The sequence below is a fragment of the Phacochoerus africanus genome, chromosome 2 (assembly GCF_016906955.1).
Source record: "Phacochoerus africanus isolate WHEZ1 chromosome 2, ROS_Pafr_v1, whole genome shotgun sequence".
NCBI lineage: Eukaryota > Metazoa > Chordata > Mammalia > Artiodactyla > Suidae > Phacochoerus > Phacochoerus africanus.
Genome location: NC_062545.1, coordinates 9,709,480 through 9,736,440, shown reverse-complemented (window position 1 = coordinate 9,736,440; position 26,961 = coordinate 9,709,480). Strand labels below are relative to the sequence as shown.

Genomic DNA, 26,961 nt, shown 5'->3' with positions numbered 1-26,961 from the left:
TACAAACTTTCATGAGAAATGTAACTATTTGGAGAAATTTTATATTTTACCTGACTTTCATTTGTACTTGTTTTAAAGAAGATACAAGGCATTCCCACTGTGGCGCAGTAGAAACGCATCTGACTAGTAACCATGAGGACGCAGGTTGGATCCCTGGCCTCGCTCGGTGGGTTAAGGATCCGGCATTGCTGTGAGCTGTGGTGTAGGCCAGCGGCTACAGCTCCAATTGGATGCCTAGCCTGGGAACCTCTATATGCCGAGGGTGCAGCCCTTAAAAAAAAAAAGATACAAGAAAATGAGGTGAAAACATACAACATTCTCCATGAACCAAACCTAGGAGAGATTAAAATTTGCTAAAAGTTGCCCCAAGTGAAATTGCTAAATTCAGTGGATTTTAATTACTTTTGTCCCCATGGGCTTTTTCCACCCCCCCCTTAATTTCCCCCTAGGTTGCAATGATTAATTTGCAAGCTGGGTCCCACACTAGCCATGAGACTAAGCAGAATGTATGACAGGCGAGGCAGTCAGGAGCCACGTTTTGACCGAGCAGCTAAGGCAGGTTTTTTCCCAGTGTCCGCCTGTGTCAGTGCCATGGAATGAGTGTCATCTGTGGTCGCGCCTCAGCTCTGCAGGGCCTGGGTGCTGGCTCGCTCCCTCTGCTATCATCAGAATCCGTGTTTCTTGTAGAGACAGGCTGCTGGGCATCTTGTAAGGCAGGTCCCATGCCCTATTTTTCACTCCCAGTTTGCTCAGAAACTGTATCTCCTTGACTCTGAAAATAACAGCAGCCCATGGACACATTTCTACAGGGCAGCAGTAAGTTACCAGATGAAGGAGTCCTGAGGCCTCAGAGGTCGCCCCTCCCTGCCCACCACCTTCTCTACACGGCTTCCTCTAATGGCCCTTTCGGCGCCGAGATTCTAAACGTACAGCTTAACGCTCGACTGGTGTAAGTGGCATTCTTGTGGGAGCCGCCTTAATGTTGGCTTATACATGAAATGGAAATGGCTTGTGTTATCCATCCTTTAAAAAATTTCTAGTGCTCAGGCTCCATGAAATGGATTGCTTATGGGGCGATAATGTCTGTTCTATTCCTTTTTAAGTCTGTGAAAAATGTCATCCTGGTTAATAGGGTGATTAAAACTCTTTATGCTCCAGGAGATAAATGTGATTATGTTTGTCATAGTCTACCCAAGATAAAGACAGCAAAGAAGGCAAACTTGAAATTCCGTAACACGTCCTCTCTTCCATATCAAGGAACACTCGGAACTCAGTACACAGATGGTACTTCACATAAAGAATAACATTATCTGTTAAACATTTTTCCTTTCCATTAACCAATTTAACAATATGCCTCTAGGATGGAAAGAATAGACAAATGACTCCATCTTCCGATATCTGAGTTCTGCCTGTAGAAAAAAACCACTTTAGTCCTATTTCTTGTTTTTCTTTTAACTTTCATCTTTATTACTTCACTTTTGCTTTTAAAATGCAACTAGAGCCTGTGCTTGGTACCTATTCTAGGGAATCTGCCCTCATCAGTTTCCTCAGCAGCTGATTCAGGCCCATTCTTACGGCAGTTTCCTGCCATCCCTCAAGGGTTTGGTAAACATGAGGCCTGTCACACAAACATGCATTCAAACTTCATTCCTTCAGGCCTCCCGTTTGCCAGGCCCCGCGGGACCAGAGTGCACCCACTGTGCCCCAGACTCAGGCTGTTCCGTTTTCTCCCGCTTTCCTTCTTTCATTTCATTCCAAGGCTAGAGAGATTTCGTTAGCAGAGGTTTAGTTAAAAATGAAAGATGGGTGAGCTGTTTTTGCTACTCACATCCCCTGATGTTTTCATGATCCTTTCAAGTCTTGGATTTTAAACAGGTTTAAATAGGAATCCCAGACGCTGATTACACCTGTTTAATTAATTAACAATACAGCAATTTTAACAGGGTTAACGTGGTCCAGAGAAAAATGTTACATTATGCACTTGACATTTCATTTAAAATTCTTCCTTAAAAAGGTTTTAAAGGTTTCCTTATAACAGATGCATTTCAAATTAATTTATTAATAAACCTGATTGCTAATTAGAGCCTATGCAATTATGAAGAAATTACACAATGATATTCAACCAAGGGTTATTTTTCTGGACATACTGATATATTAAAGTACTTTTCTTAAAAACATCTAATCTCCAGCAAAAACAAAAATAACAAAAACAACCCCACTGCATGTAGGCATTATTCTATGTTCTCTGAGAGAGATGTTGCAGGACAGAAAAGGGCTGGCTGTGTTTATTAGACCAGTAGCTATTTCTGTCAGGGAGGTGGAACTAATTAATATCGACACTCAAAACTCAGGTAACTTTTCTCATTAAAAATATTTGTTAAGAGAGGTGATATTTGGGCTATTTTTATATTGACAACTAATATAAATCTATAAACTGTCAGTCAATATTTAAGGGCCCAGAACCAGCTTCTCAAAAAAGTACATTTTATACCCATGATGTCACTTATTTTAACATGATTATCCTTTCAAGTTATCATAATCTGTTACTGGTTTCCTGTCTAAGGATTTACAGGGCCTTAAAGGGAGGTCATCGGGTAAATACCTAGCACTTACAAGTAAAAGACTGCGTCCAGGACAACAGAGCCACCACACGCACTGTCTGGTGTACAGGAGTCACCTGTTCACCCGTCACCCTGGAGTCAGCCTACAGCCACCTACTGACAGGAAAGGCTATTGAAACGTCTCTTACCAGACACACTGAGGTACTACTGCTGTGAGGGCTATGTTTATAAAGATTTTCCATCATATCTTATTCTAAATGTTCTTTTCAGGTAAAAACCCTGAAGTATTTCCCTTGGGACTTCCTCCACATAGAGAAGTTAAACATATAATTATTTTTATTTTTTTCTTTTTTGGCCACCCCCTGCACATGGAATTCCTGGGCCAGGGATCAGATTCAGGCTGCAGGTGCGACCTAAGCTGAAGCTGCAGTTAACACTGGATCCTTAACCCACTGTGCCCGGCCAGGAATTGAACCTGCATCCCAGCACTCAAGACGCTGCCAATTCTGTTGTACCACAGTGGGAATTCCTACATGTAATTATTTTTAAATAGTCTAACTTTGCAAAAACTTTATCTTCCCTCCAACACACACACACGAACATAACCAAATCATCTATAAAGTACAAAACAGAAATGACTGTTGGCCTCCTAAGAGGACACTGAATGTCATCCGTCCCATAAGTTCAGTCACCAATCTGCATGTGTTCCTGAGGAGAAATCAATCGAGTCCCTTTGCTATTGTGGCATCTCCGAAGCCAGCCTTTCCTGTAACAGTTATTCTGGACTTCATCCATCATGCTCATCTCACTTGGATTTCAATGCTTCTTCCCACTCAGCAGCCGATTCAGAGTTCTTGGGAATTGCTGGAAATATTGATTGCATTTTACTTCGAAAGTCTTTCATCTGAAAGATGAAAAAAAAAAAAAAAAACCCAACAGTCATCAAATGTTAAAAGGTGGGGAGAAGAGCCAAAGTAATTAGAGATGGACACTGCTGGGGCCTGACCGCCACGTCATTGCTGTGAAACCAACAAAAGGCAGAGACTGTGAAAGACTGTAAGACACCTTTTTTCTTCGTCCGGATATAAAGCTACTGGGCCTTAAATAACATAAAACTCCACTGTGAATGTGAAAGGCGACATGCTCTGAATTGTCAGCCCTCCACGACATTTATGCCCCGCCGGGAGGATGGTATGTGTTGGGGGCTTTCGTATATAAAGACACAGCTGAAAATGGGCTTTTTATCTAAATAAATGAACAGACTGAGGCCATTCAAAGTCAGAAGAATTGGAGGGCCAGAGGGAAGGAGTGGAGAGAAGTAACGGGGTAGGGGGTAAATAAAGAAGGAATCAATGACTGTCGGATAAACTAGAATGTTTTTATTGTCAGATGGTGTTGAAAAATCCCTGTAGAGGTTTTCCCAGCAGAGGCTGATGTGGAAACCAAGAGCTGGAGCAGGAGGCTGGACGATCTTAACATGCAGGGCAGCGGGAGCACCAGCTGGACCTGAGGTGCACGCAGCCCTGAGGCAGGGGGACAGCCATTTACAGGAGGTGGACAAGCTTCACATCAGAAACAACTGGCTCCACATCTGATTGACTCTTTGTAACCTTGATGGTCCCGTTCTGAAGACAGAGCTTCAGAAGCCCTACAGCACAGCACCGCCTCTTCTCATCAGCTACCTCCCGGCCTTTGCTCCTGCAGGATGCGGACCTCCTGGAAGAGATTTAGGGAGCGTCCGGACTCACAGCAACAGGCAAGTCGCTTCTTGGCATGGTCACTTGGAGAGTTGGCCATTGCATTTTTTTATGTTGATGCTAACTTATTTCCATTTGAAGCTGAATCCGTGCCTTATTTCCAGATTCAGGGGGTGCTTCCTGTTTGGGACTTGTAAATTCCTAGGCATTTACTCCAGTCATTGCAGCTCAGTTGCTAGCACAGACTGTGGGGGCAGATGGGCCTTTCTGTTCAATCCCAACTCCACTACCTGGGAAGTCTGCCTATTCTAAAGGGTAGTTGTCACAATAGGTAGAATGGAGATAATTACCTGCTTATAGAGTTGTGAGGATTAAGTGAGAGAATGTGCCTAAAGCACAGCACCTAACACATGGTAATGCTCCATATATATTAGCTGTTGTCATTACGGCACCATCAAAATATGTATTGTTTCAAGAATAAAGCTCATATGGGTATAAATATTATGGTATGTTAGAAGCATTACAGTTAAACCAAAATAAAGCACTTTGGTTTAAATATTCTGATACTGGAAGACATATAAGGTTACCCCTTATGTGTAGTCTACAGAAGATCCATGCCAGCCATCTCAACATTTGCTTATTTTGGTCAAACTTCCTTTCTTTCTTTTTTTTTTTTTTTATTTCTACGGTTCAGCAAAGTGACCAGTCATACCATCTCACCATCTGGGTCCCAGACACCAATCTTGAAGACACACACACACACACACGTCCACGCAGCTCTCTAGTTTATACTGTGATGAAACCTTCATTAGAGGTTCTCAACGAGAGGCAATACAGAATCCCTGGGAAGGAACTAGAAATGCAGTTCTAAATAGCAGTTCTCAAATAGAGAATCCTGATAATTTGGTTGTCACAATCACAAGGGACTATTTGCACTGGGGGTGGGTGGGGGCGTGGATGCTAAGTGTCTAGGCTCACAAAAAGAATTACTTTGTTCAAAGTATACCAAGATTGTACTTGGTACCCCTTAAAGAATCCTTTAAAAAAAAAAAAGTTTATTGAATTATAGTTGATTTACAATGTTGCAATAATTTCTGCTGTACAACAAAGTGACTCAGTTATACATATACACACATGCATTCTTTCCTGGATTCTTTTCCCATATAGACTGCCACAGGATATTGGGTAGAGTTCCCTGTGCTACACAGCAGGTCCCCAGTGGCCAGTCATTCCATGGACCAGAGTGTGCACATGCCAATCCCCAACCCTCGGTCTATCCTCCCGTACATCTGTCCCCTTTGGTAATCGTAAGTTTTTGTTTTAAAAGTCTGTAAGTCTGTTTCTGTTCTGCAAAAAAATTCATTTTGTATTTTTTTTAGATTCCACTTATAAGTGATACCATAAGATGTCTTTCTCTGACTTATTTTACTTAAAATGACAACCTCGAGGTCCATCCCCGTTGCTGCAAATGGCATTATTTCATTCTTTCTTATGGCTGAGTAATATTTCATTGTGTATATGTACCACATCTTCTTTATCCAGTCCTCTGGCAGGGGGGTGGGGTGTTTCGTTTTTGCTTTTTAGGGCCACACCTGTGGCACATGGAAGTTCCCAGGCTAGGGATTGAATTGGAGCTGCAGCTGCTGGCCTACACCACAGCAACGCCAGATCCTTAACCCACTGAGTGAGGCCAGGGATCAAACCCACATCATCCTGGGTATTAGTCAGGTTCTTAAACCAGTGAGCCACAACAGGAACTCCCCCAATCCTCTGTTGATGAACATTTAGGTTGGCTGTACTAAATGGTGCTGCAGTGAACACTGGGGTGCATGTATCTTTTCAAATTATGGTTTTCTTCAGATATGTGCCCAGGAGTGGGATTGCTGGATCATATGATAGTTCTATTTTTAGTTTTTTAAGGTACCTCCATACTGAACTCCATAGCAGTGGTAAAATTTCCATTCTCACCAACAGGATAGGAGGATTCTCTTTTCTCTGCACCCTCTCAAGCATTTATTGTTTGTAGACTTTATTTTGGCTGCATCCATAGCATATGGAAGTTCCTGGGCCAGGGATCAACTCCAAGCCACAGCTGTGACCTACACCACAGCTGCAGCCATGCCAAATCCTTCACCCACTGCACCACAGCAGGAACTCCATTTGTAGACTTTTTGATGATGGCCATTCTAACTTGTGTGAGGGGATACCTCATAATAGTTTTGACTTGCATTTCTCTAATAATTAGCAATGTTGAGCATTTTTTTAATGTATTTTTTGGCTACCTGTCTTCGGAGAAATGTCTATTAAGCTCTTCTGCCCATTTTTTTGATTGGGTTGTTTTTCTGATATTGAGCTGCATGAGTTGTTATATTTTGGAGATTAATCCCTTGTCAGTTGCTTCATTTGCAAATATTTTCTCCCATTCTGTGGGTTGTCTTTTTGTTTTATGGTTTACTTTGCAAAAACTTTTAAACTTAATTAGGTCCCATTTTTTTATGTCTGTTTTTATTTTCATTACTCTAGGAAGTGGATCTGAAGAGATTGCTGCAGTTTATGTCAGAGTGTTCGGCCTATGTTTTCCTTTAAGAGTTTTAGAGTATTTGGTCTTATATTTAGGTCCTTAATCTATTTTGACTTATTTTTGTAAATGATGTTAGAGATACTCTAATTTCATTCTTTTACATGTGGCTGACCAATTTTCCCAGTACCATTTATTGAAGAGGTTGTCTTTCCTCCATTGTGTATTACCGCCTTTGTCATAGATTAGTTAACCATAGGTGTGTGGGTTCATCTCTGGGCTATCATTTTCCACTTATCTATATTTCTGTTTTTGTGGCAGTACTATACTGTTTTGTTTACTGTAGCTCTGTAGTATAGCCTGAAGACAGGGAGCCTGATTCTTCCATTTCCGTTTTTCTTGCTCAAGATTGCGCTGGCTGTTTGGGGTCTTTTGTGTTTCTATACAGATTAAAAACGCTTTTGTTCTGGAGTTCCCATTGTGGCTCAGTGGTTAATGAACCCAACTAGTAACCATGAGGTTGCAGGTTCAATTCCTGGCCTTGCTCAGTGGGTTAGGGGATCTGGCATTGTCGTGAGCTGTGGTGTAGGCCAGCAGCTATGACTCCAACTGGACCCCTAGCCTGGGAACTTCCATATGCCACAGGTACGGCCCAAAAAAAGACAAAACAAAAAAACAAAAGAATTTTTGTTCTAATTCTGTGAAAAATGTCATTGGTAATTTAATAGGGATTACATTGAATCTATAGATTGCCATGGGTTGTACAGTCATTTTTACGATATTCTTCTAATCCAAGAACATGGTATATTTATCTTTCCATTTGTTTGTGTCATCTTCAGTTTCTTCCATCAGCATCTTACAGTTTTCACAGTACAGGTCTGCCTCCTTAGGTAGGTTTATTCTGGATATTTTATTCTTTTTGTTGTGATGGTGAATGGGATTGTTTCCTTAATTGCTCTTTTGATCTTTTGTTGTTAATGTATAAAAATGTGAGATGTTTCTGTATTAATTTTGTAGCCTGCAAGTTTACTGAATTCATTGATGAACTCTAGTAGTTTTCTGATCGCCTCTTTAGGATTTTCTACGAGTAGTATCATTTCATCTGCATACAGCAACAGTTTTACTTCTTTTCCAATTGTGGATTCCTTTCATTCCTTTTTCTTCTCTGATTACCATGGCTAGGACTTCCAAAACTATACTGAATAAAAGTAGCAAGAGTGGACATCCTTGTCTTGTTCCTGATGTTAGTGGGAATTCTTTCAGCTTTTCACCATTGAGAATGATGTGTGCTTTGGGTTTGTCATATATGGACTATATTATGTTAAGGTAGGTTCCCTCTATGCCCACTTTCCGGAGGGTTGTTTTATTTAATCATAAATGGGTGTTGGATTTTGTCAAAAGCTTTTTCTGCATCTATTGAGATGATCACATGGTTTTTATTCTTCAATTTGTTAGTGTATCACACTGATTGATTTGCAGATACAGAAAAATCCTTACATCCCTAGGACAAATCCCACTTGATTATGGTGCATGATCTTTTTAATATATATTGGATTCAGTTTGCTAGTATTAGTTCAGGCCTTTTGCATCTATACCCATCAGATATATTGGCCTATAATTTTCTTCTTTTGTGTATCTTTGGTTTTAGTATCGGTGATGGTAGTCTCATAGAATGAGTTTGGAAGTGTTTGTTCCTCTGAAATTTTTTGGAATAGTTTCAGAAAGGCAGGTGTTAATTCTTCTCTAAATGTCTGATAGAATTCACCTACGAAGCCATCTGGTCTGGGACTTTTAGTTTTTAAATCACATTTTCAATTTCAGTACTTGTGATTGCTTTGTTAATATTTTGTTTCCTCCTGGTTCAGTGCTGGAGGATTGTACCTTTCTAAGATTTGTCCATTTTATTGGCATGTAGTCGTTTGTAGTAGTCTCCTATGATACTTTATATTTCTGTGTTGTCAGTTGTATCTTCTTTTTCATTTCTAATTTTATTGATTTGAGAGCACTCTCCCTGTTTTTCTTGATGAATCTGGCTAAAGGTTTATTGACTTTATCTTTTCAAAGAATCAACTTTTGGTTTCACTGAGCTTCTCTATTGTTTTCTTTGTTCTGATCTTTGATTTTTTTTCCTTCTACTAACTTTGGGTTTTGTTTGTTCACATCTTTCTCTGGTTGCTTCAGATGTACAGTTAGGTTGTTTGAGATTTTTCTTGTTTACTGAGGTAAGCTTGTATTGCTATAAACTTTCATCTTAGAAATGATTTTGTTGTGTCTCAGGTTTTGGGTCATGTTTTCATTTTCATTTGTCTCTAGGTACTTTTTAATTTCCTCCTTGATTCCTTCAGTGATCCATTAGTTGTTTAGTAGCATATTGTCTAGTCTCCATGTGTTTGTGTTTTTTGTCTGTTTTGTAGTTGATTTCTAGTGTTATAGTGTTGTGGTCAGAAAAGATGCTTGATGTGATTTCAATTTTCTTAAATTTACTGAGGCTTGATTTATGGCACAGAATGTGCTTTATCCTGGAGGATATTCTGTGTGTGCTTGAGAAGAATGTGTATTCTGATGCTTTTGGATGGAATGTTCTATACATATTAAGTCCATCTTGTCTAATGTGCCAATTAAGGCCAGTGTTTCCTTATTGACTGTCAGTTTGGATGATCTGTCCATTGATGTAATAAGTGGGTTGTTAAAACAGTCCCCTACTATTATTGTGTTACTGTCAATTTCTCCTTTTATGTCAGGTAATATTTGCTTTATGTGCTTAAGTGTGTCTATGTTGGTTGCATATATATTTACAATTGTTAGATCATCTTCTTGGACTGATCCTTTGGCCATTATGTAATGTCCTTCTTTGTCTCTTGTAACCATCTTATTTTAAAGTCTATTTTGTCTTGAGTATTGCTACTCCAGCTTTCTTCTGATTGCCATTTGCATGGAATATCTTTTTCCATCCTCTCGTTTTCAGTCTGTGTGTGTCCCTAGAACTGAATCGGGTCTCTTGTAGACAGCATATATATGGGTCTTGTTTTTGCATCCATTCAGCCAGTCTCTGTCTTTTGGTTGGAACTTTTACATTTAAGGTAATTATTGACATGTTATTGACACTGTGTTGTTTTGGATTTGTTTTTGTTGGCCTTTTTTCCTTTTGTTCTTTTCTCTTGTGGCTTGATGCCTACCTTGAGTGTTTTTGGATTGGTTTTTCTTTGTATTATCCATTGTAGATTTTTGGTTTGCAGTTACTGTAAAGTTTTGATATAGGAGTCTATATATATGCAAGATTGTTTTAAATTTCTGGTCACTTAATTTCAAGTATGTTTCCAGTACCCTATATTTGTACCCTCCTCTTCACATGATTGCTGGTTTTGATATCATATTTGTGTAGGGATGATTTCCTACCTTTACTGTTTGCCTTTACCTGTGAGCCTTCTCATTTGTAATTCTCTTGTTTGTAGTTATGGCCTTTTCTCTTTCACTTAGAGAAGTTCTTTTAACATTTGTTGTAAAGCTGGCTTGGGGGTGGTGAATTTTCTTAGCTTTTGCTTGTCTGTAAAGCTTTTGATTTCTCCATCAAATCTGAACAAGAGTCCTGCTGGGTAGGGTATTCTTGGTTGCAGTTTTTTTTTTTTTCTTCATCACTTTAGGTATATCATGCCACTCCCTTCTGGCCTGCAGTTTCTGCTGCAAAACCAGCTGATAACCTTATCAGATCCCTTGTAATTTGTTACTTTTCTCTAACTCTTTGTCTTTAGTCAGTTTGATTAATATATGTTGGGGTGTGTCTCCTTGGGTTTATTCTATATGGTACTCATTGTGCTTCTTAGACCTAAGTGAGTGACTACTTTGTTAGGGAATTTTTTGGCTATTATCTATCTCTTCTTATTTTCTCTGGCCCTTTCTCTCTTTCTTCTTCTGGCACCCCTTTAATGCAAATGTTGGTGCGTGTAATGTTGTCCCAGAGTTTGCTTAGACTGTCCTCATTTCTTATTTCTTCTTTATTCTGTTCTGCATCAGTGATTTTCACCAAACTGTCTTCCACCTTGCTTATTCGTTCTTCTGCCTCCTGTATTTTGCTATGATTCCTTCTAGTAAATTTTAAATTTTGTGTTGTTTACCACAGCTTGTTTGTTCTTTAAATCTTCTATTTCTTTGTTAAACATTTCTTACAGCTTTTTGATCATTGCCTCTTTTTCCAGAGGATTGTTTCTTAATAATCTTGAATCATTCTTATCATCATTACTCTAAAGTCTTTTTTCATGTACATTGCTTATCTCCACTTTACTTAGCTATTTTTCTGGGGTTTTGTCCTGTTCCTTCATCTGCAAAGGATTTCTCTGCCTTTTCATTTTGTCCAGATTTCTGCATTTGTGGTGTCCTTTATGCAGGCTGTAGGGTTGTAGTCTCTCTTGCTTCTGGTGTCTGCCTCCTGGTGGGTGAAATTGATACAGGGGCTTGTGACTGGTTTCCTGAAGGAAGGGACTAGTGTCTGCCCACTGGTGGGGGGAGTGGAGTCTTGTCCCTCTGGTGGGCAGGACTGTGTTGCTGGGTGTGATAAGAGTGCATATGTGCCTGGGAGGACTTTAGGAAGCCTGTCTGCTCATGGATGGGGCTGTTTTCCCACCTTGTTTGTTGTTGGGCCTGGGGTTTCTCAGGACTGGTGAGTGGGGCCAGATTTTTTGAAAATTACGGCCTCTGGGGAGGTTACACTGATGAATACCTCCTAGGGCCTCTGCCTCCAGTGTCCTGCCCCCAGAGTGACCACAGCTGACCCCTACTTTCCCAGGAGACTTTCCAAGACCTACAGGTAGGACTAGCCCAGATTTTAAATTTTCTTTTTATGGGCACACCTATAAAAGTTCTTGGACTAGGGTTTGAATCATAGCTACATCTGAGGCCTACACCACAACCAAGGCAACACCAGATCTGAGTCACATCTGTGACTTATGCCACAGCCTATGGCAATACCGGATCCTTAATGCACTAAGTAAAGCCAGGGATCAAACCTGAATCCTCGTGGAGACTACATCAGGTCTGTCTTTTTAGGGCCGCACCTGTGACACACGTAAGTTCCCAGGCTAGGGGCTGAATGAGAGCCATGGCTGCCGGCTACAGCCACAGTAACATGGGATCCGAGCGATGTCTGATCTGTACCGCAGCTGATGGCAATGCCAGATCCTTAATACACTGAGTAGGGCCAGGGGTAGATCCCATGTCCTCATGGATGCTAGTCAGGTTCGTTACTGCTGAGCCACAACAGGAACTCCCTACATTGGGTTCTTAACCCATTGAGCCACTATGGGAATTCCTGACCCTGGGACCCTGGAGACCTTGCAAGATCCACAGGTAGGATGGCCCAGATTCTTATGGGCTTGCCCTGGGACCCAGTGCACATGAAAAACTCTGTATGTGCCCCCCCCCCCCCCCCGCAAGAGTAGAATCTCTGTTTCCTCCGGATCTATGAAGCCCTTGTACTCAAGCTCTGCTGGCCTTCAAAGCCAAATGCTCCAGGGGCTCCTCATCCCAATGCCAGATCCCCAGGCTGGGGAACATGACATGGAGTTTGGAACCCTCACTCCTGTGGGTGAGCCTCTGCAATACAGTTATTTTCCAGGCTGTGGGTTGCCTACCTTGTGGATATGGGATTGCTTTACCACGAAAGTGCCCCTCCTACCATCTAGATGTGGTGGCTTCTTTGTCTTTGGGAGTAGGATATCTTTTTTGGTAGCTATTTTGTTGATGGTTGTTCAGCAATTAGTTGCAATTTGATGTTTTCATGAAAGGAGGTAAGCTCAAGTCCTTCTACTCTGCCACTGTGTCTGGAATACCCCTTGAAGAATCCTGCATAGACTTCTCAGTTGGAAGACATTTCTGGCCAGAATTTGCAATGTGCTTCTTGGTTCTTTCTCTTCATCCTTCTGATTGAACATCTATGACAACTAAAAGCCAAAGCCAGAGTTTTCTAATGAGACTCAGCCAGGAAATGAACAGAATCATTTAGCATCTCATGAAAACATAGTCAGCTGCTGAGAAGGCAGAGGCTGAGATGCCCGGATGAGGCCAGGGTAGTAGAGTGAAGAGTGGCTTCAGCATGAGGGGTTGTGTTCCCATTTCCTCCTCTTGGCCTGATTTTCTTTTTTCTTTCCTCTCATTTCCCAAGCATTGTATTATTTACTTGTTCCTGTGGTCATAACTGAGTAACTGAACCACTAGAAGGAATCCTATCTGAAATATAGCCAACCAGGAACAGACGAGCTTCAGAATAGGTGAAGGAAGGGCGATAAGTGAGATAAAGAACACCATTTATCCCCCTTTAATTTTACAGCTGTGGAGGAGTTCAGCCTTCTCTCACAAGCATAGAAAGACAACCATCAATGAAAAGACTAGAACCCACCAGCAAAAATCTTCTATAACTAAAGACATAAAGGAGGAACCATGATGACACAGGTAGGAATGATGCATTCATGATATAAGTCCCATATCCCCAGGTGGGTGACCCACAAATTGGAGAATAATTACATTGCAGAGGTTCTCCCACAGAAGTGAGTTTGGAGCCCTATGTCAGCCTCCCCAGCTCAAAGGTCCTGCACTGGGAAGATGAGCCCCCAGAGAATTTGCCTTTGAAGGTGGAGGGCTTAATATTGAGTAACAGAGGATGGGGCATAGGTGTGGGGAGGGGAGAGACTTCAGTCTTAAAGGACACACACAAAATCTCACATGCTTCATGGCAAAAGCAGTACTTTGATAGGTCTGGGTAGACCTACCTGCTAGTCTTAGAGAGTCTCCTGGAGAGTTAGGAGGCCACTGTGGTGCACCCTGGGGACAGAGACACTGGCAGCAGCCACTCTCAGCTCATTCTACCACAGGGACACTGGTGCTGGTAGCTGCCATTGTGAAATCCTCCCTCTAGCTCATCAGTGTCAATTCCTGGCCCAGTGCCTCAAGCCAAGCAGCTAACTGGGTTGGGAACATAGCTCTAGCCATCAGCAAACAGGCTACCTTAAGACCTCCTGAGCCCACTTTGGACATGGCCCTGCCCATCCAGACAGAAAATCAACAAGAAAACACTGGCTTAAATGACAGGTTAGGGAGTTCCTGTCATGGCACAGCAGAAACGAATCCGACTAGGAACCATGAGGTTGCGGGTTCAATCCCTGGCCTCGCTCAGTGGGTTAAGGATCCAGTGTTGCCATGAGCTATGGTGTAGGTTGCAGACTCGGCTCTGGTGTGGCTGTGGCTGAGAGCTATAGCTCCAATTAGACCCCTAGCCTGGGAACCTCCATCTACCACAGGTTTGACCCTAAAAAATCAAGACCAAAAAAAAAAGGTTAGACCAGATGAACTTAATTAATATATCTAGAACATCCTATCCAAAAGCAGAAGAAAACACATTCTCTTCAAGCACACATGAACATTCTCCTGGACAGATCATATGCCAGGCCACAAAACAAACCTTGCTAAATTTAAGTGAAATCATATCAAGCATTTTTTTCTTACCACAATGCTATGAGATTAGAAATCAACTACAAAGAAAAAAAACTACAAAAAAAAAAAAAAAGGCCCCATAAACACATGGTGGCTAAGCAATATGCTATTAAACAACCAATTTGGTCACCGAAAAAAATCAAAGAGGAAATAAAAAAATAGCTAGAGACAAATGAAAACACAATGATCCAAAACCTATGGGATGTGGCAAAGTAAATAACCTAATTTTATACCAAAAGGAACTAGAGAAAGAAACAAAATCCAAAGTTAGTAGAAGGAAAAAAAATCATAAAGATCAGAGAAGAAATAAATGAAATAGAGGCAAAAAAAAATGAAACTAAAAGCTGATTCTTTGAAAAGATAAAATTGATAAATCTCTAGCCAGACATATCAAGGAAAAAAAAAGGGAGAGGACCCAAATCAGTAAAATAAGAAATGAAAAAGAAGTTACAACCAACACCACAGAAATACAAAGGATCACAAGAGATCACTATGAACAACCTAGAGGAAATGGCAAATTCTTAGGAATGTATAATCACCCAAGACTGAACCAGGAAGAAAGAGAAAATATGAACAGACCAAATTACCAGTAATGAAACAATCAGTAATTTTAAAAGTTCCAATAAGAGAAGTCCAGGGCCAGATGGCTTCACAGGTGAATTCTCCACTTTAAGAGTCAACACCTATTCTTCTCAAACTATTCAAAACAACAACAACAAAAACTGCAGAGGAAGGAAGGTAGTACATTTCCAAACTTATTCTATGATGCCTGTATCACTCTGATACCAAAACCAGACAAAGATGTCACACACACAAAAAAGTTATAGGCCAGTATTACTGATGAACACAGATGCAAAAATCCTCAACAAAACTGAATCCAATAATACATTAAAAATATCAAGTATTCAAGTGGGATTTATCTAAGGGATGCAAAGATTTTTCAATATCCACAAATCAATCAATGTGACAACACATTAACAAGATTAAAAACCGTATGATCATCTTGATACAGAAAAAAGCTTTTTAAACAAAATTCAAGATCTATTTATAATAAAAATGCTCCAGAAAGTGGGTATAAAGGAACATATATCTCAACATAATAAAGGCCTTATAAACCCGCAGCTAAATTATACTCAATGGTGAAAAGCTGAAAGTATTTCCCCTAAGATCAGGAACAAGACAAGAATGCCCACTCTTGCCATTATTACCCAACATCGTATTGGAAATCCTAGCCATAGCAATCAGAGAATAAAAACAAAGAAAAGGAATCCAAATTGGAAAGAAAGAAGTAAAACTGTCACTGTTTGTAGATGACACGATACTATACATTGGAAATTCTAAAAATGACACCAGAAAACTAATAGCACTCATCAATGAATTCTATAAAGCTGCAGGATACAAATTTATTATACAGAAATATGTTGCATCCCTATACAGTAACAATGAACAATCAAAAAGAGAAATTGAGGAAATAATCCCACTTACCATTGCATCAGACAGAATAAATACCTATGAATAAACTTACCTAAGGAAATAAAAGATCTATATTCAGAAAACTAAGACACTGATGAAAGAAACTGAAGACAGTACAAACAGATGCAAAGATATACTGTGTTCACAGATTGGAAGAGTTAATATTAAAATGACCATACTATCCAAGGCAATCTACAGATTCAATGCAATCCCTATCAAAATACCAATGGCATTTTTCACAGAACTACTACAAATAGCTTTAAAATTTGAATGGAAACACAAAAGACCCCAGAGATTCAAAACAATCTTGAGAAGAACCACACTCCTGACTTGAAACTACACTACAAAGCTACAGTAATTAGAACAGTACTGGCATTCAAAACAGATATATAGATAAATGCATCAGGAAAGAAAGCCCAGAAATAAACCCAGGCACTTTTGGTCAATTAATCTATGATAAAAGCAACAATGGAGTTCCTGTTCTGGCTCAGTGGTTAACGAATCCAACTAGGAACCATGAGGTTGTGGGTTCGATCCCTGGCCTTGCTTAGTGGGTTAAAGATCCGGTGTTGCAGTGAGCTGTGGTGCAGGTTGCAGATGTGGCTATGGCGTAGGCCAGCGTCTACAGCTCCAATTTGACCCCTAGCCTGGGAACCTCCATATGCCATGGGTGCAGCCCTAGAATAGACAAAAAGACACACACACACACAAAAGCAGCAAGACTATACAATGGAGAAAACACAGTCTCTTTATTGAGTGGTCCTGGGAATATTAGACAGCTACATGTAAAAGAATGAAATTAGGAGTTCCTATTCTGCAGTGGAAACGAATCTGACTAGTACCCATGAGGATGTGGGTTTAATCCCTGGCCTCACTCAGTAGGTTAAGGATCCGGCGTTGCCGTGAGCTGTGGTGTAGGTGGCAGATACAGCTCAGATCCCGCACTGCTGTAGTGGTGGCTGACAGCTGTAGCTCCAATTGTTGGACCCCTAGCCTGGGAACTTCCTTATGCCATGGGTGTGGCCCTAAAAAGCAGAAAGAAAGAAAAAGAGCGAGCGAGCGAGAGACAGAGAGAGAGAGAGAGAGAGAGAGAGAGAGAGAGAGAGAGAGAAAGAGAGAAAGAAAGAAATTAGGACAGAGGTTTGATCTCTGGCCTTTATCAGTGGGTTAAGGATCCCATGTTGCCCTAAGCTGTAGTGTAGGTCACAGATGCAGCTCAGATCTGGTGTGGCTGTGGCATAGGCTGGCAGCTACAGCTCTGATTCGACCCATAGCCTGGGAACCTCTATATACCCAGGGTGCAGCCCTAAAAAACAAACAAACAAAAATTCTCTAATACCATACACAAAAATAAACCCAAAATGGATTAAAGTCCTAAATATAATACAAGACCAGAAACTATAAAACTTTTAGAGAAAAATACAGGCAGAACACTCTTTGACATAAATTGCAGCAATATGTTTTTGGATTTGTCTCCTAAACAAAGGAAATTAAAAAATATACAGGAGTTCCCGTCGTGGCGCAGTGGTTAACGAATCCGACTAGGAACCATGAGGTTGAGGGTTTGGTCCCTGCCCTTGCTCAGTGGGTTAATGATCCGGCGTTGCCGTGAGCTGTGGTGTAGGTTGCAGACACGGCTCGGATCCCGCGTTGCTGTGGCTCTGGCGTAGGCCAGTGGCTACAGCTCCGATTGGACCCCTAGCCTGGGAACCTCCATATGCCGTGGGAGTGGCCCAAAGAAATAGCAAAAAGACAAAAAAAATAAATAAAATAAAAAAAATATACAAATGAGACCTGATTAAATTGAAAAGATTGTGCATAACAATGGAAACCATTAAAAAATGAAAAGACAACTTATCTGCAAGTGATATGACCAATAATGGGGTTAATACACAACAAATATAAATAGCTCATAAAACAAACTCAAATAACCCAAACAATACAATTAAAAAATGGGCAGAAGACCTGAATAGACATTTTTCCAAAGAGTGCATAGAGATGGCCAAGAGGCACATGAAGAGATGCTCAACATCACAAATCATCTGGGAAATGCAAATTAAAACCACAATGAGGTATCACCTCACACTTGTTAGAATGGCTATCCTAAAAACAATGTTGGCAAAGATGTAGAGAAACTAGGACCCTTGTACATTATTGGTGGGAATGTAAATTGGTATAGCCACTGAGGAAAAGCATGTAGAGGTTTCTCAAAAACCTAAAAATAGAACTACTGTAACACCAGCAATTACACTCCTAGGTATATAGCTGAAAAAAAACAGAAACACTAATTCAAAAAAATACATGCACCCCATTGTTCATAGCAGCATTATTTACAATTGCTAAGACATGGAAGCAACCTAAGTGTCCATCAACAGATGAGTGGATAAAGATGGTGATAAAATAGAATACTAATTAACCACAAAAAGGAAGGAAATTTTGCCTGGAGAGTTTTATGCTAAGTGAAATAAGTCTGACAGAGACAAATACTATATGGTATCAGTTATATGTGGGATCTAAAAAAATACAACAAATTAGTGAATATAGCAAAAAAGAAACTGAGTCACAGATATAGAGAACCAATGGTTACCAGTGAGGAGGAGGAAGAGGGGAGGGACAATAGGGGTAGGTGATTAAGAGGTACAAACTGTTATTTATAAAATAAGCTCCAAGGATATATTGTACAACATAGGGTACACAGGACAATATCTTATGAAAACTATAATCTTTAAAAGTTGCGAATCACTATATTTTACACGTTACTTACATAATATTGTACATCGACTACACTTTAATTTTTTTTTCTTCCAGCCACACTTGTGCATGTAGAAGTTCTCAGACCATGGATCAAACCCATGCCACAGCAGTGACAATGCTGGATCCTTAACCTGCTGAGCTACCAGGGACCTCCCTAATAAAAGTTTAAAAATTTTCTACAGCTATGGAAATGTAAAGCCAAAGTCTACATTTAAGTTATAAACAGGGTCTCGAGTTAAACAGTAGGGCTCACAGAAGGTTGTTGAGCTTGTACTATTTACAGTACATGGATGGTAAATGAAAACCTTCAGTTTCTTCTAGCTGTTTCGATTTCTGACATGTGGATCAGAGACACTGTTGGTCTTGTCAGTAAGTGATACCAAATCACAGGCCAACAGAACATTCCCCTCTTTAAAAATGTGCTTGACAAAAAAATTGTGGATTGAGTACATTTAAACAAATGTGGTTATAACATAAATGTCCAGAATTCCATGATGATAATCACAGCTATTGCCAGAGAACTACTCCCCTACCCTAACATCCCAGAAGTTCGGTGAAGGGACATGCTGGGAACTTGATAAAACTCAAGTTTTATTCTGAAGCATTTTCCAGACTATGGGATCTCTTCCCTGCAGTCCTCTTCTCTCCTTCCTCTGACCAGGGATAATTTGTCCATGGTTATGGACCACAGGCCTATCCTTCTAAACAGGGCCACTATGTGCTGCACACTACCAGGGCCTGCTCGCCACAAAGCCCAAGACACAAATGGCACTCGCTAGGCAATAAGCCCAGTGCTCCAAGAACCTCATCCTTAAGTCCCAATGTTTGTGTCCAACAGTGCTCAGTTGTAGTATTACCAGAAAGTACTGCTGTCTAAGACAGCAGTTCCCAAAGAGGGTAATGGCCACTGGAAAGCGTATTAAAAGTAATCTGTCACTGAATGGACACTGATTAGACTTTTTAGATATTAGAATAAGTTCAAGACTGTCTCCAATAATGTTACTACTCTCTTTCACACTGCAACAGCTTTTTGAAGGGCCATCTAGCCCAGTGTGCCAGGAGTGAAACATGGGATATTGGTACACATTTACCATGCATGTCTTGGCAAGGTAAAAAACAACATGAAAACTTCTGGGCGAATATATGATGCGCTGAAAAGTTACTTAAAAGACAAGGCTATGTCCCCAATTTAATTAATTTGAGAAAACTCTTACAACATCTATTCTAATAAACAGGCAGCTATTACAATTAAAAGCTCTAAGGTGTTTTTTTGTTTTCCTTTGTTTTGTTTTAATGGCCACACCCAAGGTATATGGAAATTCCTGGGCCAGGGACTGAATCTGAGCCACATCTGCACCTACACCACAGCTGTGGCAATGCTGGATCCTTTAACCCACTGTGCTGGGCTGGGAATTGAACCCTCGCCTCTGCAGGTGGATTCTTAATCCTCTGTGCCACAGCAGGAACTCCGAAAGCCCCAAGTTTTAAAATGTCTTTGCCATTGACTAGCTCATTTAATGCTTCAATTTTCTCACTTGCAGGAATGGAACTGCTGCCAGCTTCAGTGCTGAGGTTAGAATGAAAGCTTTAAAGGACCAACTGATGAGAAAGCCTTTGGATATGTCAATAATTACAGTGCCAATGGTAATTTTGAAGAACCTAGAAATTCGGCTTCTTCATAAAATAAAACAGAATAATAGGACTATAAATGCTCCCTGAACAGGAATAATAATTTCTGCCATTTGAGATCCCCTATGTGCCAGGCACTATTCCAAGCAGTAGGCTTTCATTTAGTCTTCACAATTCCATGTGGCAGAAACGAGGACCGCAACTTTACATATGAGAAACCGGAGGGCAGAAGGATTATTAATCCACCTATGTGGACGTGGTTTATGAATAAAATTGCCTAATATCCAGGCTCTTTCCCCACAGCAACTCTGGTTCCGCAATCTGGGAAGACAAAGCACCTCTATCAGCTATACCCACATACCAGCTTTCACTAAAAATGACTTTAAAAGCCTGTAATATATACCTCTTGCAATGGTGACCATGTTATTGAGATATTAGAATAGATATTAGATATTAGAATAAATTCAAGACTGTCTCCAGTAATATTACTACTCTCTTTCACACTGCAACAGCTTTTTGAAGGGCCATCTAGCCAGTGCGCCAGGAGTAAAACATGGGATGTTGGTATACATTTACCATGCATGTCTTGGCAAGATAAAAAAAAAAAAACATGAGGAGTTCCCGTCGTGGCGCAGTGGTTAACGAATCCGACTAGGAACCATGAGGTTGTGGGTTCGGTCCCTGCCCTTGCTTAGTGGGTTAACGATCCGGCATTGCCGTGAGCTGTGGTGTAGGTTGCAGACGCGGCTCGGATCCCGCGTTGCTGTGGGTCTGGCGTGGGCCGGTGGCTACAGCTCCGATTCGACCCCTAGCCTGGGAACCTCCATATGCCGCGGGAGCAGCCCAAGAGATAGCAAAAAGACAAAAAAAAAAAAAAACATGAAAACTTCTGGGCGAATATATGATGTGCTGAAAACACTCTAGCAGATTATTACCAATGTTCACCAATGGCCAGGACTCTGGATACAAGGGTTATACTTCTCTACCCTCTTGAAGTTAGGTCACCATATGACTAATTCTGGCTAATGAAATATGAGTAAAAGAAATGTGTGTCACTTCCAGGCTGAGGTATGCAACTGGGGGTGTTTGATTCTCCAGGCCTCTCTTCCCCTTCCACAGCAATCATGGAATCTGTGTTGCTGTAGTGGTGCCTCAACATCAACGCAAGTTGAGGTATGAAGCCAGCCTGTGGAGGACAGCTTCCCTAGAGAATTGTATAAACCCATGTAAACCCAAAATGGATTTTAGGAGAGAAGTAAACTTGTTATTTTCAGCCACAAAGCTGGGAGAATTTTTTACCATATAACTGAGCCTACCCTGACGCAGCTGGTGCAGAGAATTACAAAACAGACATAAGATACGCTCTGATCTTCAATATTGAATTAAGGTTTGCTGAAACATGGCTGAATGAAAATGCAAGGGCAGGACAAAGGGGAAGAGGAACTTCATGGAGTTAAGTTTAAAAAGGTTTTAGAACCACCTGAAACAACCTAATCACCACTCTTCCCACCTTCGGGGAGCTCAGCACATCGATTAATCCCGTTATATGATACAGCATCCTGGGTAATCAGAACATTTCGTTATTTTCAATGAAATAGGATGGGAGCTCTGATCAGTATGGTTAAGGGTCAGTTTCTTAAATGTATTTTTATGTCTATTTATTTTTAGGACCACACCTGCGGCATATGGAGGTTCCCAGGCTAGGGGTCAAATCAGAGCTATAGCTGCCAGCCTACCCCATAGCCACAGCAACGCTGATCTGAGCTGCATCTGCGACCTACACCACAGCTCACGGCAACACTGGATCCTTAACCCACAGGGAGGCCAGAGATCGAACCTGCATCCTCACGGATACTAGTCAGATTAGTTTCCTCTGAGCCACAACAAGAACTCCTACGGTCAGTTTTCTTGGATGGATCGTTGTCCTATGTGTACTTGATAAAACTGAAGTAAACAAGACTGGCTTAATTTAAAGAGCAGATCCTGGTCCAGTTCAATTTTGATTAGGCCTATTGATGTCCACATAAATCCTGAGATACGTTTGAACATACCATATAATTTATTTAATATTCAATTGCCTCATGAAGGCTAAGATCCTCATTTCTAAGTTATTACTATCATTATTTAGGTAAAAGACAAACATCTTTACTTTCTCCTAAGCTCTCACTGTATCATATGCATAAAGTCTAGATTCTTACAGTAAAGTCAGATGATTTAGGAATATAAACATGTAACTGAGAAATACAATCTCTGAAGTACTCATTCGAATGGCCAATTTTTTTTTGTCTTTTGTCTTTTTTATTGTTGTTGTTGTTGCTATTTCTTGGGCCGCTCCCGCGGCATATGGAGGTTCCCAGGCTAGGGGTTGAATCGGAGCTGTAGCCACTGGCCTACACCAGAGCCACAGCAACGCGGGATCCGAGCCGCATCTGCAACCTAACTACAGCTCACGGCAACGCTGGATCCTTAACCCACTGAGCAAGGGCAGGGACCGAACCCGCAACCTCATGGTTCCTAGTCGGATTCGTTAACCACTACGCCACGACGGGAACTCCCGAATGGCCAATTTTTATGACAATGATTAACAACAGGGTATAATTCAAAAATAAAAGCGTTCTGTTAATGTGAAGTACACAATGTAAGCAACAGGGATGACCCTGGAGTCTTAGGACCAGGGCCCACTCCGCAGCTATGACCTAGCCCAATAAGAACAATTTATAACATGCTTCTTGATTAACGTGCTAACAGGTCTGGTGCTCAGAGGCAGTTCTAACATGATTTCAGAGGCCTGTACCATCTCTGAAAGGCCTCGTCCTAAAAATTTTACACTTTACTGCATTAAATACTTTATGACAAATACCAACCAGATCACTATTATTCTATTTTACCTAATGATTCTGCTTCACTGGCACATATACATGAGCATGTACACACACACACAGGACCTGCTTGCAGCTCCCTTTTTATGATGACTTTTTAAGGGCATGGCTGATAGGCTGTCACAGGAGAATGAACACAGCTGATGGCTCCATTATAGAAAGTGCTTCTATGTGTACATTTATTTTCACATTGCATAGGAAATTACTTTAGAAAACAATATATAAATGAACATAGGTATAAGCTACCCAGAACAAAAGAATGAACACAAAAGAATCAATTTCTGTAACACAATAAACATCTGCATCTGCCATTTTTTGGAGCAACTGGCAACTACATATAGATATGTATATGTATGTAAGGACTGGTCCATCAGTAGTACCAACACCTTCTTTGATGCAGCCATTTAGGAATTGTTAAAAAAAAAAAAAAAAAAAGTACAGTCAGCATCTGGATGCTAAATAAAAGAGCTGGGGAGTTAAATAAATAGAAGAGTCACTCTAGCCCTTTCTTGGTTTCCAACTTTTAGGAATTCAAATTTATTTTAAAAACTGGACATACAGAACTCCACAACTACTATATTTTCTTCATCAGCTTTAGAATGGTAGTTTTAAACAACTTTAAAACTTAAGCTCCTTCTGAATTTCCCAAAGTGTTTTTGCACTCTTCTGCAGATAAGCCTCTTCCTCTGGGGTCAACTTTACTTTTATGAGGTCAGTAATACCACTCTCTCCCAGGATACAAGGAACACTGAGGAACACTTCTTCATTTATCCCATAGAGACCCTTAATTCTGGTGGAAACTGGATGCACTCTTCTAAGATTCTTCAAAATACTTTCTGTTAAATCAGCTACTGATAGGCCAATGGCCCAAGAAGTATAACCTTTCATTTTAATAATCTCATAGGCACTAGCAACCACATCTTTGTGAACATTTTTCCACTGCTCAGGATCTTTATCAGTTCCTATATCTAAGTTCAGATTCTTCAGAGGGACACCAGCGATGTTCACTCCACTCCACACAGGAACACTTGAGTCTCCATGCTCTCCAAGGATCCACCCATGACAGCTTTCAGAGTGGATACCAAGCCTTTGCCCAATCAAGAAACGGAAACGGGCAGTGTCCAGATTACAACCACTTCCAATAATACGGTTTTGGGGAAATTCACTCAACTTCCATGCTACATAAGTTAAGATATCCACTGGATTGGAAACGACAATCAGTTTGCAGCGAGGACTGTACTGAACAATACTGGAAATCATTAATTTAAAGATGGTCACATTTCGCTGGACTAAATTAAGGCGTGTTTCTCCTTTTTCCTGGCGTGCACCCGCTGTGATAATCACAAGGTTGGAGTTTGCGGTGATAAGGTAATCTTTGCTGGAAACAATATTTGGCATTTTCACGAAAGGACTGCCATGTTGAAGATCCATTGTCTCACCCTTCAATCTGCTTTCATCAACATCCACCAAGGCAAGTTCATCCGTCAAGCCTTTTAATAGGATGCTGATAGCACAGGCCATTCCAACCGATCCAGTTCCTACAATGGAGATCTTATTGCTATGAACAGCCTCCTCTGAGGAGAAGTTCTTCATAAGCTCACACCTGACCGTCGCCATCTTGGACGCGGGGGCGACGGGCCAGGCATCCCCGAGAGGAAGGCCCGCCGGCCGCCGGGGACTCAGAGCCACTGCCGGGCACAGCAAGTTCACTCTCTTTGCGCCCACCCTCTGGCTGGTCCGCAGGACTACCACAGCCCAGCTCATAGCTACTCACTCAAGAGGTGAAGGAAAAAGAGAAAAAAAAGTGCTGACAGCCTTTGAAGCTCAAAAGAAAAGAACCTGTGACCGTTGGCTCTTTCCTCAGCCCGCTACTGCGGCTGCGCCAGGCGTCACCTAGGCACACACTTTCCGTTGGCTACTGCGGCTGCGCAAGGTGGGAACTATAGACACTCTTGTAGCAAGCTGCTGCGGCTACGCAAGGCGTCACCTAGGCACACACTTTCCGTTGGCTACTGCGGCTGCGCAAGGTGGGAACTATAGACACTTGCAGCTGGCTACTGCGGCTACGCAAGGCGTCACCTAGGCACATACTTTCAGTTGGCTACTGCGGCTGCGCAAGGTGGGAACTATAGACACTTGCAGCTGGCTACTGCGGCTGCGCAAGGCGTCACCTATGCACACACTTTCGGTTGGCTACTGCGGCTGCGCAAGGTGGGAACTATAGACACTTGCAGCTGGCTACTGCGGCTGCGCAAGGTGTCACCTATGCGCACACTTTCGGTTGGCTACTGGGGCTGCGCAAGGCGCGACCTATGAACACCCTTTCAGCCGGCCTCTGCGATTGCACAAGGTGAGAACCACAGACATTCTTTCTGCAGCTACTGTGGCTGCAAAAGTCCGACCTCTAGACGCTCTTTCAGCTCACTACTGCAGCTGCGCAAGGTGGGCCCAGCTGACGGGCCCCAGACATGGTTTCCACAAAGGACTTCTGTCTGTTCTGATAGGGGAACGTAAAAGGGCTGCTCTATCAAACGAATTTTTTCTAATGCTTAGCATGTAAAACGGGCCAACCCAGATCCTTGGAATTACATATGCCAACTAAAAATATTTCCACTCAGTACAGATGAACATAAGGTTAAAATTTCTGAACCGTATCCCTGCTGGAAATAATCAGGTGCGTTTGTCTCCCAATGGCGTCCTGCACCGTTTCCCTACATCTGCTGGCAAAGTGGGGCTGCTGGTTCCTGCTCTATCCAGTTTGAGAACTTTCCATTTGGAAAGGTTTCCATTGCCTTTACTCCAGTCAAGACTGTAACTGCTGGGAAGTCACAGATCCTGACCACAAGCGGAACATAGCTGACTGTAAGCTAGTCCAACAGTAAAAGCTCACAGGGAGAGGCTGTTACTTCTCTCATGCCAAAAGAAAGCTTCTGATTGAGTTCTGATCAAAAAAGACTTAAGTAGAAAGATGGTGATGTAGCCTTCTATTAAAATGAAGATATATCTTAAATGTCCTTAAAAATGGCAAATTCTGACCAATGCACAAATCAGATTACTGATTAAAGTAGTAAAGTAAAATATTAGCTAGTACAACATGGCATCAGTAAATCTTACTTTCCTCTGCATTTCTCTGGTCAATCTTATGAACGTTCAATTTTCTAAAGAAATAAAAATAAATTTTCTAAATAAATAAAAAGCTTACATCTGATTATACACCCTCAAACCCAATAAACTACAAAAGTCCAAATAAAAATAATGGTAGTTTCTGGAGTTCCCATCGTGGCTCAGTGGTTAGCGAATCCGATTAGGAACCATGAGGTTGCAGGTTCGGTCCCTGCCCTTGCTCAGTGGGTTAAGGATCCGGCGTTGCCGTGAGCTGTGGTGTAGGTTGCAGACACAGCTCGGATCCCGCGTTGCTGTGGCTCTGGTGTAGGTCGGTGGTACAGCTCCGATTGGACCCCTAGCCTGGGAACCTCCATATGCCGAGGGAGCGGCCCAAGAAATGGCAAAAAAAGACAAAAAAATAAATAATGGTAGTTTCTCCTCACTTATACAAACAGAATTCTGACTGTATAATGATTCCTCAAAGCTTTCCTCTCATTCTAAGAAAGCAATAGGCCCTCCCCTAATGGAACTTTTGGTACATGCTGCCTCCTCACCAAATAAGTAAACAAATAAAGTGTGTGTGTATTCCATTTTAGAATACCAAATCTTGACAAAAATGAGTTTTATATTCAGGACTGGAAAAATCTATTCTCATTCTTCCTGCCACTGAACTGCAGTCCAGGAAGAGAGGAACGATAAGCAAAGGAGTTGGTGAGGGGTGAGCAAAGTATGGCAACTAGTGGAGTTCCTGCAATCCTGTTTCAGTGTAGTGTGATTTGCTGGCCCCATTTATTTTTTATATATTTCTCTTTTTAGGGTTGCACCCACAGCATTATGGAGGTTCCCAGACTAGGCCTCAAATCGGA

The 26,961-nt window shown here is 41.4% G+C and overlaps 2 protein-coding genes across 2 annotated transcripts in view; both read right to left on the bottom strand.

Moving 5' to 3' along the window:
• Positions 1–2,039: 2,039 nt before the first annotated feature.
• The window catches only part of TMEM242 (transmembrane protein 242), a 51,573-nt gene continuing 26,651 nt past the window's right edge, over positions 2,040–26,961 (bottom strand). The window contains exon 4 of the mRNA XM_047769854.1: positions 2,040–3,465. Coding sequence (XP_047625810.1) covers positions 3,367–3,465 — 99 coding nt within the window. The 3' untranslated portion in view covers positions 2,040–3,366. The remainder of the gene's footprint in view (positions 3,466–26,961) is intronic.
• LDHAL6B (lactate dehydrogenase A like 6B) lies at positions 23,508–26,073 on the bottom strand. The gene has a single exon (XM_047769853.1). It carries the CDS (start codon positions 24,752–24,754, stop codon positions 23,609–23,611), a length of 1,146 nt encoding a protein of 381 aa, XP_047625809.1. The 5' UTR covers positions 24,755–26,073; the 3' UTR covers positions 23,508–23,608.

Coding starts and splice junctions, on each gene's coding strand:
- LDHAL6B (XM_047769853.1), bottom strand. CDS start 24,754: ATGAGCTGGGCTGTGGTAGTCCTGCGGACCAGCCAGAGGGTGGGCGCA.